This window comes from Tamandua tetradactyla, chromosome 7, assembly GCF_023851605.1.
Source record: "Tamandua tetradactyla isolate mTamTet1 chromosome 7, mTamTet1.pri, whole genome shotgun sequence".
Lineage (NCBI taxonomy): Eukaryota > Metazoa > Chordata > Mammalia > Pilosa > Myrmecophagidae > Tamandua > Tamandua tetradactyla.
The window spans coordinates 29008127-29021324 of record NC_135333.1 but is presented as its reverse complement, the minus strand read 5'-3'; the positions used below and the strand labels follow the sequence as shown (position 1 = coordinate 29021324).

The 13198-nt window shown below is 47.4% G+C and overlaps 1 protein-coding gene across 2 annotated transcripts in view; it reads left to right on the top strand.

The window, feature by feature from the left end:
• The first annotated feature begins 2056 nt into the window (after positions 1–2056).
• The window catches only part of CACNG2 (calcium voltage-gated channel auxiliary subunit gamma 2), a 119281-nt gene continuing 108139 nt past the window's right edge, over positions 2057–13198 (top strand). Inside the window, exons 1-2 of one of the 2 annotated variants that reach the window (XM_077167839.1) lie at positions 2057–2105; positions 3156–3301. In XM_077167839.1, the coding sequence (XP_077023954.1) occupies positions 3160–3301 (142 nt within the window). In that variant the 5' untranslated portion in view covers positions 2057–2105; positions 3156–3159. Of the gene's footprint in view, positions 2106–2371; positions 3302–13198 lie in introns of those variants that run through there. The other variant, XM_077167838.1, reaches the window with a different exon arrangement.

The window sequence follows — 13198 nt, the reverse complement described above, 5'->3', positions numbered from 1 at the left end:
AGCTAATTAGTTTGGTCATGCAGTTACCAAGTAACAGTCAGGCTGTGCCCCCAGGCTGTTCTGGCTCCAGAAGTCCCTGTTCTCTCCATGCTGGCAGGCTTTAGTTTTCTCAGTGATTATCTGGCCAGAAGATTAATCAAATGCTGCTAAAGCTGCAGCCACTGTCAGTGGCTAAGATATTAGCAGCTTCTGTGGACAAAGAGAAGCAACTGAGTCTCTGTTGCTGATTCTTCTTGAACAAAAGGTCCACTGGGTTCATCTGAAGGCAGGGAGGGGATGTCCCTGTTTCCAGTCTGAAGTGACTTCTTGGACAGGAAACCAAGATGGCAGGAAGAAAGGGGAAGGGGCAAGTCTCTCAGGCTCACATGACTATACCCAACAGGCCTCTTTGCCTGCCCCTCACTTTTCCCTCAGGGATAGGGGCCAAGAAAATCATCCAACTGAATCCCTGCCTAAACTTGCTAGGTTTGCTGCTAGCTGGGATCCACAGATCAGCACCCACCTACCACTATCCCAATTCCCATCCCTATCCTCACAGGACAAAAATCAAAGTGCAGAAATCCTCAATCTGCAAACATAGCTCTTGCTCTACCTTACAGGTACCTTAGCAGAGGTTGCTGAAATCTTGGTTCTGCTCTCCAGACTCCAGAAGACTCCCCTGGTGCCAGAAGCACTGCAACCCCCCATTGTAAGAGTCCCGCTCTCCTGAGAAGGGAACAGAGAGTGGCAGCAGGGAAGTATTATGCAGCATGGAGAAACAGGTAGTTTTTCCTATGCCAAAAAGAATGTACCAGCTGCAAGCCAACTCCAAGCTGAGGGAAAGAAGTTAGGCAACAGGCTTTACACCAAAGAAAGTCTGTTTTTAACTCGGTCGTCTTTTATCTACTCCTTGGTAATCACCAGATCACTGAGCAATTGTCAAGCACAATATTATCTTGATCTCAAGACAATAAGGGACGGGAGAGAAGAAAGAATGTAATTATTGAATTATGAAATTGAAACATCTTTAACCTCCCACCTTACCCATCAGACTCACACCACTTTCTACACCAAAAGAAAAAAGAAGAAAGAAGTGCACCCACATCATGCCTCACGTGCTCTCACTCACTTAACTATGAAATTGATCAAAGGAAAATGTGACCAGCTGCAGCAGTTATTTGATGTACTTTTTTTTTCCAGGGGTCACATTAAGGAAAAGTTGCACATACAGAAACAAGAGGTGACACTTCAATTAACCCAAGTAAATTATTCTGTTGAGAAGAGGGGAAGGTTGTGGCATGTTTTGATGTTCATAGCAGGGAGATTTTTATCTCTCCCAACCCAGTTTATGGATGACATAGGAAACTTAGAAGGATTCACGTTTCACATACTTCCTCTGAAAACATGTTTATCCTTGAAATAAAAACGATTACAAAAGCCCCAGTCACTCTGTTTTACACCCCTTTCCATGAATAATCTTTCCAAAATGTCTGCTTGTAGGATAAAGATTTGGAATTTCATGGAAAACTACAGACAGTGCAATGCACACCCATGTTAGCCAGAGAGAGACAAAGAGACGAGAGAGGAAAAACAGAGAGGAGATGCATCTAACGTGCCAAAAAAACTAAACAACCCCCCCCCCCAACACCAAAGAGAAGAACAGTTATTTAAAAAAACACATAGAGATCATGTTTGTAATTACCCATTCAGGTTATATTTTCACGCCTTCCAGGCAGAGAAAGGGCTGGTTGAAGTTTGGTGCCCCTCTAATTGTGATAGGAGGGTTGTATTTGAAGATCTGGGCACGTAGAGATGGAGTGAGAAGGAGGCAGAACTGGAAGAAACACCAAGGGGAGGGGGTGGGGGCTAGAGGGAGAGAGAGAGAGAGAGAGAAGCTATCCCTAGCTACGCCTTCCTCTAAGCTCCGGGAGCCCAAGAGAGAGCTCATTTCAGATTTTAGGATTTGGGAGAGGGGTAAAAAGAGAAAAGGCAGTCCCCGCTCCGCCTTGGCCTTGCTGTCCCTGAGGGGAGGGAGGACTCGCGCCCCCCGCCTGGCGGGCCGCCCTGCGAGCCGGGGAGCGCGCGGAGCAGGCGGCGCAGGGAGCTGTCCACTTCAGCACCACCCGGTAATGCAGTAGGTGGGAGCGCCTCCGCCCGGGGCCGAGCCGGCAGGGAGTCCGGGCGGGAGGGGGGGCAGGCGGGCGGCCCATCCTGCAGCAAGACGCCGGTTCCCTGGTTTCCAGGAGCTTTGCAGAGAGGGGGAGGGAAACCCGCCTCGATTCTCCGGGAGAAACCCCCTCCCTCCCCCTTCGCCAACACTACCCCCGCCACCAACAACAATAACCGCCGCCGCTGCTCTTCCTGCCGCCGCCGCCGCCGCCGCCGCCGCCGCCGCTCCTGCCAGCCCTGCTGCTGCCGCCGCTGCTGCTGCCGGGGCAAAACCATGGAAGGCGAGACCCCCGCACCTGTTCAGCTGAGATCAAGGGCTTACAGAATACTGGAAAGTCTGGTCTGAAAGGAAAGCGCCCGAGACCCCCAAGGAAGAGAACTGGGGAAGGAAGGGTTTTCATGGCGCAGGCCGCAGAGCCGAGAAGGAAGACGGCAGGCTGCATCCCGGCTCTCACAGGCTCTAACTGTCTAGGTCCCGACCATGAGGGATTGTGTTGAGAATGCGGCTGTTCCCTGGTTCACTGTGGAAGCCATCTCCAAATTAGCTGTCACATATGGAAACTGGAGACCAGAATTTTAGGAAAAGAGATTAAGGCATTTCACTTGGGGGGGTGGGGGGTGTCTTTTTATTTAATTTTTTTTTCCTTTTTTTAAAAAAAATCACTGCAACTGGAACAGTTTCTGATCTCAAAAGGCAAGCCTCTCTTCCGGTGTGATCTTTATAATTTACACTCTTTTCCGTGAGCTTTCTTACCTCCCTTTTTTTAAAAAAAAATAATATATATATATATATCTCCATATTCTCTATTCACACAAATACCCATTATATTCGTAGTGGAATTATTTTTATTTTTACTTTTATTTTTTGCTTTAGTACTCGCACCCTCACACACGCTCTCCTGAAAACCAGAAGTCGGTTGGGTGTTTATATAATGAAGAATTATGGGGCTCTTTGATCGAGGTGTTCAAATGCTTTTAACCACCGTTGGTGCTTTCGCTGCCTTCAGCCTGATGACCATAGCTGTGGGAACTGACTATTGGCTCTACTCCAGAGGGGTTTGCAAGACTAAAAGTGTCAGTGAGAATGAAACCAGCAAAAAGAACGAGGAAGTTATGACCCATTCTGGATTATGGAGAACCTGCTGCCTAGAAGGTATTTGATGCCCCATCTCCTCCCCCTTTTCCACCCCACCCCCTCCCCCTCTTCACTCCCCCTTCCCCACCCTCCTCCAAATAAATCCCCTTTGCATTCCACCATTTTCTTACTTTACTCCTTCCGCCACAGATCAAGGTTGGTTGGGTTAGTTTAGAGGAAAGAAAATCAATAAGTAAATACCATACTCTACTCTCCTACCTTTACCACCCCCTTTTCCCTAAACCTCTTCATTGGAATAATCTATGGTATGTTGAAAATAGCAAGACATTGTCTTTAAAGTCAAATATGCTCTGCCTGCTTTGGAAACATTAGGATTTGCCATTTGGTTTAGCATTACCATCTATGAGAGGGAAAAAGAAATTATTCTCTCAACTCTCCTCCTCTTTTCATAATGAAGAATTTGAAAATACTCTTCCATGCGCCCTCCTCTTTCCCTTAGTCCCCCAAAGTCTCAGACACATCATCATCTGCAAGTCTCGTTTTAAAAAACCTGTTATTTCCAAGAATCCTTATTTGGTAAATCCTAATTTTTCCAGGATCCTAAGCTGAGTTCAAGAGCATTTCGTCATGTCTATGAGCCACACATATTTTTCGAGGCGACTGGTTGTTCGAGGTGTGTATGTGTGTTATAACATTTACAAAGTCTAAAAATACATATGTCTCTCGCAGGAAACAAGCTTAAGTTCTAATAAACAGCAATTCACTTGCAGGTTAGGCTGGGAAGCAATTCACTTGCACACAGAGTGACATGTCTGTTAACCAGAAGCGAGTAGAGTCAGCATTGCAGCCAGCTGGAGAATCAGACATCGTGCAGGCAGGCAGGGAGGGAGGTGAGGGCACGGGGAGGTTGAATGGGGGAGTAGAGGGGCGGGGGTGTCAGCGGTTTCTTTTATTCCGAAAGGCGGTTCGGGGTGTATGTGCATGTGCGTGTGCTAGGTGAAGAGGGCTGCCACTGTGTGAAGCCTGGGCGATCAATCAGGCCACAGATGAAGGCATGTGCTTCTGAAACACATTAATAAACACAGAAAAGGTGGGGGTAACTCTTGCTCATCATACAACCTGCATTTAGCAACAGACTTTAATACAGGGGAATGCCTTTGAATGGCTATGTATGTCTGGTGTGCACAAGCTAAAGCCACACACAGGAAGAAATGCACAGAAAGATACACATGTTTCTGTATGGCTAGAAATGCTTGTGTGTTTTGCTTCTGATATGAACCAATGCCGGAGGCCGTTTGAGGCAGCGTCGGGAAGCGGGGACTGCAGGATTGTTGGTTAAGCTCAACATGGGATGGTGGTGCAGGGAGTTTAGATTAGGAGATGGAGGAGAAAAGAGGGAAAGGAACTGGAGAGAGAGGAATTGACCTGGCCCCGGGGTCTAAACCAAAGTGAGCAAAAGCTGCTCTTTGGGGAAATGGTTGTATCTGGGGAAAAGCACAAATTCTGTGTCCCCCACCCCACCCCCCATCGTGGTGCAAACGGTTGAGTGATGGCTGAACATGTTTTGAATAGCTAAGTGACTTCATTGAGCCTTGGTCTATTTGACGCATACTGCATTTGGTGCCCTTTCTCAATCCAAACCTCTGCCTTTAACATATTCTGCAGAGAAGCTCTATGCTGAATACTATATGCTCTTCCCCAGCCAGAGAATCAATATCGGGAAATTAATAGGGACTCAAATACATGCACAATACCCCTCCTTAAAAAAAATGAAAAGCCTTTCATGCAGCTAGTCATTAACAGTGGAAAGACTTCCATTTAATTAAACATTTATGACAGACTTTTATTCCAAAAGAGAAGGAAGGCAGAGTGAATGAGGGTTGCTTTAGGGAAATGATCATAGTAGCAATTTGCCTCCCTTGGATTTTGGTTAGATGATGGCGATACGTTAGCCGAGAGATGAGAAGAAAGACGGCACATTATTTTAGGGGAAATATGTCCAGAAATTGGTGAGTTGGTGTAAATATATTTTCTTATCAGGGTTTGTATTTGAAAATTCTTAATAGCATGGTATCTCTGATTCCCAAAAGGCAAGGAGACTAGAAGTAGCTGTGGATGACTTGTTCACTAAAAGGCCTAAGGATTTTCAGTAACTCTGTTTGCTGCCCACGTCCCCAAACGTGCTGCTCACCCCCTTTAACTTTCTCTGCAAGCTGCACACTCTCTTTCCCTGAATCATCTGTCAAAGGATCGAATCGCAACACTTCCTGAGGGTTGTGTGATACGCACAAGAGATATAAGTAAGTGGGGCCTGGAGGGATCCTTTTCCTAGCAGGACCTCAGGGCACCTGCTTCCAGGCAGTGAGGCAAGGGCTGGACCCGGCTGCATCCGGGGTCACTATTCCCTCTCTGCTTGTAGCAAGGCCAGCAGGAAGGCAGAGTGCTCAGGGCTGCAATCCAGTCCAGGCTTTACGTTCTAAAGCCTCTGGGTCCAGGACCACCCTAGGAAGCTGGACTTTGGCCTCTTAGGAAGTGGCTTAGAGATTTTTAACCGCTTATTTCCAAAGATTGCACTTATTTCAAAGGTTATAAGGGTACTTATTTCCAAAGGCTGTCCTGGGCCGTTTGGATGGGATGTTTGTGTGCTGGTTTGTGAGCATTCAAAACAGAGTCAGTCTTTGCACAAATCAAATTGTCAGGGTTTCAGGTTCCCATAAGCTGGGTTTTCCATGAGAAATTGAACTTTTAGAAAGATCCCCCCAGTCACCTCTTTGTTTGTATTTCCTGCTCATATCTGAGAAATTCTGAACAGATTTTTAAATCTCCCCAAGATGCTGTTAATGCCTCCAGATAAAAGGCAACTCTAGCTTCTGTGATCTCTTTTGCTCTCTGGTTTCCGTTAGGGCTTTTTGTCTCCTGAGATCATTTTTTTTTCTCCTCACCTCCTGATGAAAATAAGAATCAGAAATTGCTTCTAATGCTGCTTTTGAAATTAGTCTGCTGAAGAATTAGAAGGGACATGACCACCTGTTAGGGGCGGACACAGGGGAAGGGGGAGAGGGCTCAAGAGGAAACTGCAGCCTGTATTTCTTCCCTCTGCAGAGTAAATAGCAGCAAAGTGTGTGTGTGTGTGTGCACTGGAATCCCTAGCAGGCTGCAAAAGGCTTAGTGGGATTTGGGGAGGGGGCAGAGGAAGGTTTGCACTTGGATACAAGGAGGAGGAGAGTGATAGGAAATCTTCAACTTTTCAGGAAAGCTGCGTTAAGAGCCTCCAAATGGAGAGATGAATTGGCCCTTTCAGGGAAGAGTTCAATAAAATCTGCAACAGGAGACTAAAACTGCTTGTTCCCGGTGAGATGTCTCTGGGGCGCATGGTGGTTGCGCTCAGGATATTAACCTCTGTTGTCACCGAAAGGAATGGTTGTCTCCAGGGACAGCAAGAAATTCACTCTTTGTGTTTGTTCTCTCCTGTGCCTTCCTCTCCTCTGTCCTGGCCCACACCTCCCCCAGAGGATTTCTAGCCCTGCAGAGGAGGAGCCAGGGCTGGTACGATGTGGCCTGTGACAGAAAGGAACCCGCCTCGTGCCTCTGTTCTCTCTCTCGCTCTCTTGCTCTCTCCCACTTTCTCTCTCTCTCTCTCTCAATGTGGGGCAGAGGCGAGTTCTCTCTCTCTGACCAGGCTGTTTAATTCCCTCTGCCGAATGTCTGAGCACCTCTTCTGTTCTTCTCTCTTCCGCCCCACATGTTTCTAGCTTGTGGTGTCTCTGCCAGCCATTCTCCATCCCTGCTGTCTTTGAGCAAGAGTTGTCTCCGTTTTCCTAAATTCTCTTTTCCAACTTCATAACTGCAGAGCCTCTGCTTTGCCTGCGAGGTGGCAGAGCGCTCCACACTCTGTCCCGCCCTGGCCCTCTGCTTCTGGAGTAGGGAAGTGTGTATCTTTTATTTCATTTGAGGAAAAGCCGACAACCTTTCCCAGACATTCTTGTCTTTAAGTGACGGTGAACTCGGTATAGAGGTGACTGGTGGACCATCGTGCTATATACATATTGCTCCACAATTCCCAAGAAAATTTGACTTTCTTTGGGCACCTTGCACACAGTAGGTGCATAAGAAGTATTTATTAATGGATTGATTTGGAAATACTTAAAATTATTGAAATGAATGCAAAAATCTTAATGACACGTGACAATCAAGTAATCAAGAGGGAGAGAGAGAGAAAGGGAGAGAGGAGGCGGTGAGAATCGTCTGTTTGTTCTTCCTGGAACTATTTTTTTTTTGAGAGACTAATAATAAGCCATGATAGCCATTATTATAAAATAAAGAGAATTCAAAGAGGAGTCAATCATGGGTAGTTACACAGCTCTTAATTGGCTAAAGTAAAGGCAAATCACTGAAGGAAAGGTGAAGATGAGTACACACAGCCTCAATGGGGAAAAAAACAACCAATTGCTTTTCTTCCTTTTCCTGCTTTTAAAGAAGACCAACGTTCTGTTTGATCTTAATAGTCACCGAAATAGTCGCCTTCGGGCAGAGAGCAGGCGTTATGGACTCATCCCTGCGTCGCTTCCCCAGGACGTTCTATTCTTTACCAGACCTCCCCATCCAATTCCCAGCACCTGAGAACTTTCTCTAAGGTCTTGAGTTATCATGGGCAGTTTTCCACAGAGCCAGGTCCAGAGTTCCTACCCATTCTCTCCCCCATCTCCCCTGGTTACCCAAACCGTTCACTCCTTGCTCCCTCCCATTGCCTCCCCTTCCCAGGCAAGGAAATGAGGGGCACAGGGGTGAAACCACATGCCGAGGTCATAAGACTAGAGTTCCAGAGCCAGACCTTGAATCAAGGCCTCTTGTGACTCACTGAGCTGCATTTTGATCTGCCCTGTGCACCCTAAAAGCCTGCAGAGGGCTCTACACGCAGCCCCTGGTCTATTGTGGTCTTTTGCTCAGAGTCACCACCAGGACTGCATCCTTTCCACTGTCACTGTTCCAGCTTCCCCCAGTGAGTGCTCAGCCTGAGCCCTGGCTCTGCCCCCATACCACTCATCCCTCACTGCCCCGAGCCTTCGAGTCTGCGTGGAGTGAACCAGCCCTCCTCCTAACTCCTCCCTTCCATGAGCAGAGTAACAGAGGCTGAGGGGGCACGACCCCGGATTTCTAACACTGCACTTCAGACCAACCCTCCCCCCGCCCACCTCCCTTTGCCTCTTTATTTTGCCCTTTCAATTCATAAGTGCCTTCAAGGTAAACCATCCCTTCGTTTTGTGTTTTCGGGGAATAGCAAATTCATGTGCCCTATAACTCATGGAAATCTTCAGGTGAAGCTTTGTAGTGTAGTTAAAAGAATTTTGCAGCCACAGAGACCTGGATTCACATCAAGCACCACAGCCTTCTCTGCTGTGTGATTTGGGGCAAGTGATTTAACCTCTCTGAACCTCAGTTTCCTTTTCTGTAAAAAGGAAGTGTAATAGTCTTCTGGCAGGATGGTTAGTGGTTTAAGGATGAAATGAATGGATGTCTCTCATCTCTTCCTGACTGCTTCATTCAAAATTGCAATAAACAACAATCACCCTCACCTATACCCCTGATGCATCCTCCTTACGGTTTTATTGATTTATTTGTTTATTTTGCAGGGGGCTTAGCCCCTTGCAGCACACTGCGTGTATTTATTGCCTGGCTCCCACCTCTATATTGTCAGCTGCACGAGGGCAGGGAGTTCTGTGTGTTCTGCCCATTGGCTATATCTCCAGCAATTATGATGGTGTAAGGTGTCTACCCACCATGGTTGATAACTGAGCAAATAAGCATTGCCTGCCACAGGGTGGGCGCTCTGAAATGGTGGGTCCTTCGTCTCATCAAAGGGCTCGTCTTTCACTTGGAGCAGTGGTGGCAAAAGCATTTTTTTTTTTAAATATTCCAAAAAGTAATGAACTCAGAGAGGAAAGAGAGAAAAAGAGGAAGAGGGGTTCAACACAAGGGACAGTAATAACATAAGAATTAAAAAGGTAGTGCTTAGAGAGAGTAAATCCCGAGAAGGAAGTGCTGGGGGAGAAAGCCCCCTAAATAGATCCTAACCATGTCCTCCTCCCTCCACATCAGCTAGAGCAGCTGTCACTGGGGGCCTCCGGGAGAGCTCAGCATCGGTGCTCACTTTCAGGTCAGGGTGGGAGGAGAAAACACAGATCCGGACCGACACTGCAAGAGATTTTTAAATGTACCAAAATTTGACGGCTCCTTGTAGCTTGGAATATGAGTATTTAAGCTAAAAACCCATATTCGAAAGAAATATGCATTCTAAGTTTCCAGGCTAGTTTGCAGCCACACATCAGGCCCTTTTCTTACTTCTTTATTTGATTTGTTGAGTCAAGGGCTGGGGACGTGACGGTAAACAGCATCCTTCAGGGTCCCTACCTGCAGGGACCCTAGGGCCTGGTGGGCGAGACAGACCCTCATTCAAAGACTCTTACCTCTAGAGAGGATAAGGGAGTATATGACACTGGGGTGAGATCTAATCATAGAGAGCTTCCCTGAGGAGGTGAGGTGTGCATGGATGCCTGCAGGATGAGTAGGAATTAACTGGGTGAAGAAACGAAGAAAGAATATTCCAGAATGAAAGGCAGCCAATGCAGAGATCCACAAGGCAGGGAACGAGAAAGGTTGTGAGAGAAGACAAGGATGGCTGGAGAATTGAGATGGAAGGGTCGTGTGGGGCAAGGAGGGTGCTGGACAGGCACAGGCGGAGGGAAGGCAGCATCTGCAGGTGCAGGGTCTCGTTCGTCTGGTTACAGAGTTTTGCTCTATGTCTTCTAGCTTCTTGCTTATAAGCTGTGTGACCTTGGACTGGTTCATTCTATCTCTGTGCCTCCTCTTTACCATCTATTTAGTGGTGATAGCAACGCCTGTCCCTAAGTGTGTGGTGAGATTTAGAGCAGCTGTTTCCTTCTCTTCCTCACGTTGGCCCTTCTGCTTCCCAGCCAGTCTGAATGTTGGTTGGTGTCTCTGGCCCCAAAACTTTCCACGGCAGTGCAGAGGGAAGTGGCAGTAGGTTGATTCAATGGCAGTCAACTAAATTTTTTTAAAAAATACTTAGTGGCATTGCTGACAGTAGAGGCCAATCTTGGGCTAAACCTAGGGTGTGACCAAGCCCCACACCTGACCCCAAGTACCCTGATGGGGCTCACCTGGGGTCTTCAGGGTCACCAGGATCCCAATGAACAAATATTTCATAAAATGATTCCATTCCACTCAAACATTTGATAGGCCCTGTAGCCCGTAGCCCCCTCTCCTTATAACCCGCCTACAAATTCAGAGATTCCTGGCTTCTTTTACAATCAGAATCATCGAGGATTTGAGCTGAAGATGAATGTGAGTGGGTTATTGACCATGACTCTTTGAAATCGGAATGCGCATGGAGGGATGATCGGCGTGTCCCCCAGAGAAGTGTCTGCCGACTGCGCGGGGCTGCCAGTGAGCTCCATGACCTAGCCAGGCCCCGAGCCTTTCTCCTGGGGATCTCACAGGCTTGTTTACTCTCCTACTTCCACCTTCCGTCAGTTCCAAGATACCACTGATCATAGAAATGAACAATCCATTTTAAAACATCTCTCTGGGAAACAAATGTAATGAACACGTCAATTGTAAAACATACACTAATTCCAGAAACCTTGAAACTTTAAAATATGTCCCTTAAAATCAAAGGAAGACAGTAAGCAATCTTGCCGGCAGGGAGAAACCTAGGTAGGGGCCTGAGCCCAATGGGTTCTGTAGTTTGCAGCTGGTGCCAGTCCCGTGACTGGGGTAGCACACTGGGGGTTGCGGGGAGTGGCGGGGGAGAATGGAGTCAGACCAGAACTTTCTCAACAAGGGAAAGGGCGAGGTTGATCTTTGTTCAGCAATGGCTAGGTACTGTGTGAGACTCAGATGTAGAGTTAAAAGGCCCAACCTCTGCCTATCAATAACTCCCCGCCTAGCAGACGGGGAGTGATGTCAGCACAGCACAGTGGCCTCTGGGAGCACAGAGATTGGGGGCGGAGGGGACATTGAAAAAGACTGAGAGACAGGTGCCCAGGCATGGGGAAGCTAAGGAGGGAAAAGCATTTCCACAAGAAGGAACAGCATGTACAGAAGCACAGAGGCCCAAGAGGGCAGGCCAAGGGTTCAGCTGAGCCGCAAGGCAGAAGGCAGGGATGGGAGAGGCTGAGAGGCAGCAGAGACCAGGTCCCACAGTGACAGAACAGCTCACGGAGTGGTTTGTGTTTCTGCATGAAAGGAAAAGGAGGCCCAGGATGGTGGTAAGCAAGGGAGAGGGGAGACGATCATAAGGGATGTGCAACGGAGGCACACCAAGACCCCCTCCTCTTCTCACGTCCCTCAACAGTTCAGTGTAACAAGCACTTGGGGACCATATACCATGTGCTGGGCCTGGGGGTCACAAAGGAGCAAAAAGTCACTGCTCAAATGTCATCTTCCCGAGTACACTCCCTGACTAGCCTATCTAACAGCCCCACCACCGTCCTGTTCCTTTCATTGCCTTAACGTTCAGTTTTAAAAATTTTTTAGCATTGACTTGTGGGTGATCTGTGATCACCCTAGGGGGCCTAGATCCCTGAGCCAGACCAACGTCTAGTGCAGAGCAGGTGCTCAGGGGCTACGGGCTGAGTGGATGAATGAATTAATGAAGAAATGGTGCCTGCTCTCAATTTGCTCCCCATCTTATACCCAATGGGAACTAAATTCTGAAAATCACTTAAGGACAAGCAGGTGTCCCTCCTGCACCCCACAATCGTGGAAGCACTCTGGGGTATCTCCAGGGCCACAGTTTTGCCAGAAAGCTTCTGGAAGTTCATGAGCCACTGCCGAGCCTGCTGGCTGCTGGGCAGCACTCACCTTTTCTCTCAATGAAGAGCCTCCTTAGTTATCACCTGGCCCCAAAGTACAGACTAAGCAGCCTTGGGTTTGCCTCTGAAGAGCCGCCATCCCTTTTCCTTACTGATACTATATTTATTCACTCTTCCCTGAACTTCCCTGACCTTGAGTAGTCTTCCAGCTGCTAACGAGAATAACAAGGATCGAGTACAAGATCCCAGGTGCACCTTTGCCAGAGCCTCGTTATAAGGGGAGTAAGCACCTTGCTTTGCTCAAATCCACCATGCAATTTAAATAACCCAGGCACCAACCTTCCTGTGGTCTTGCCAGCAGACAAAACTCACCGGTGGCTGGCTATTGCTGGGCCCTAGACATTTCTTCATCACAATTTTGCCCAATTGCTCTCCTCTCTCACTTTTTCTGTCTCATTTGCTCTCTTCTGTCATATGGATTTTCCCTACCTGGATCTCTGTCTTATCCTTTGTCTTTTTTGCATTTTTCCCAAGGTCGAGAGCTCGCCTCCCCACTTTTCCTCCACCCCATTTTGCAGAGACGGTAACCCTGAAAAACAACTCTTCTGGCCCATTTCAACTAATTACAGTAATAATAATAACAGCTAATCATTTGTTGAGTGCTTTCTTTGTGCTAAGCACTGTTCTAGACACTTTCCAGAAGTATGCTCCTATTTAACTTTTACAGTTCTGAAGGGATGTGCCATGATCCTTGTCAACGCTATCTTAAGAGACTCAGAGAAGTTAAGTAACTTGCCCAAAGTCACACAGTAAGTGACAGAGCTGAGACTCCAACCCAAGACTGTCCAACCTAAAACCTGTGTGCAGCCTGCTATTACACTAATTATATCTAAGATTTTCCCCTGGCTCCCAAATCTATGAATAACTTACTTTGAGGAATTATAGAAATTTAATTCAGCAGGGCTAAACAGAAATTGTTATTTGTACTCCTTTGCAAAATAAAGTTTTTTAATGTTGAAGCTTGGACTTAGGATGTGCTTCTTACCCAGGACAGAGGTGGAAAAATTGGAGGGGCTGCCATATGTTCCCACTGCTTTGTCAACAGCCAGGGGGTTGCCCC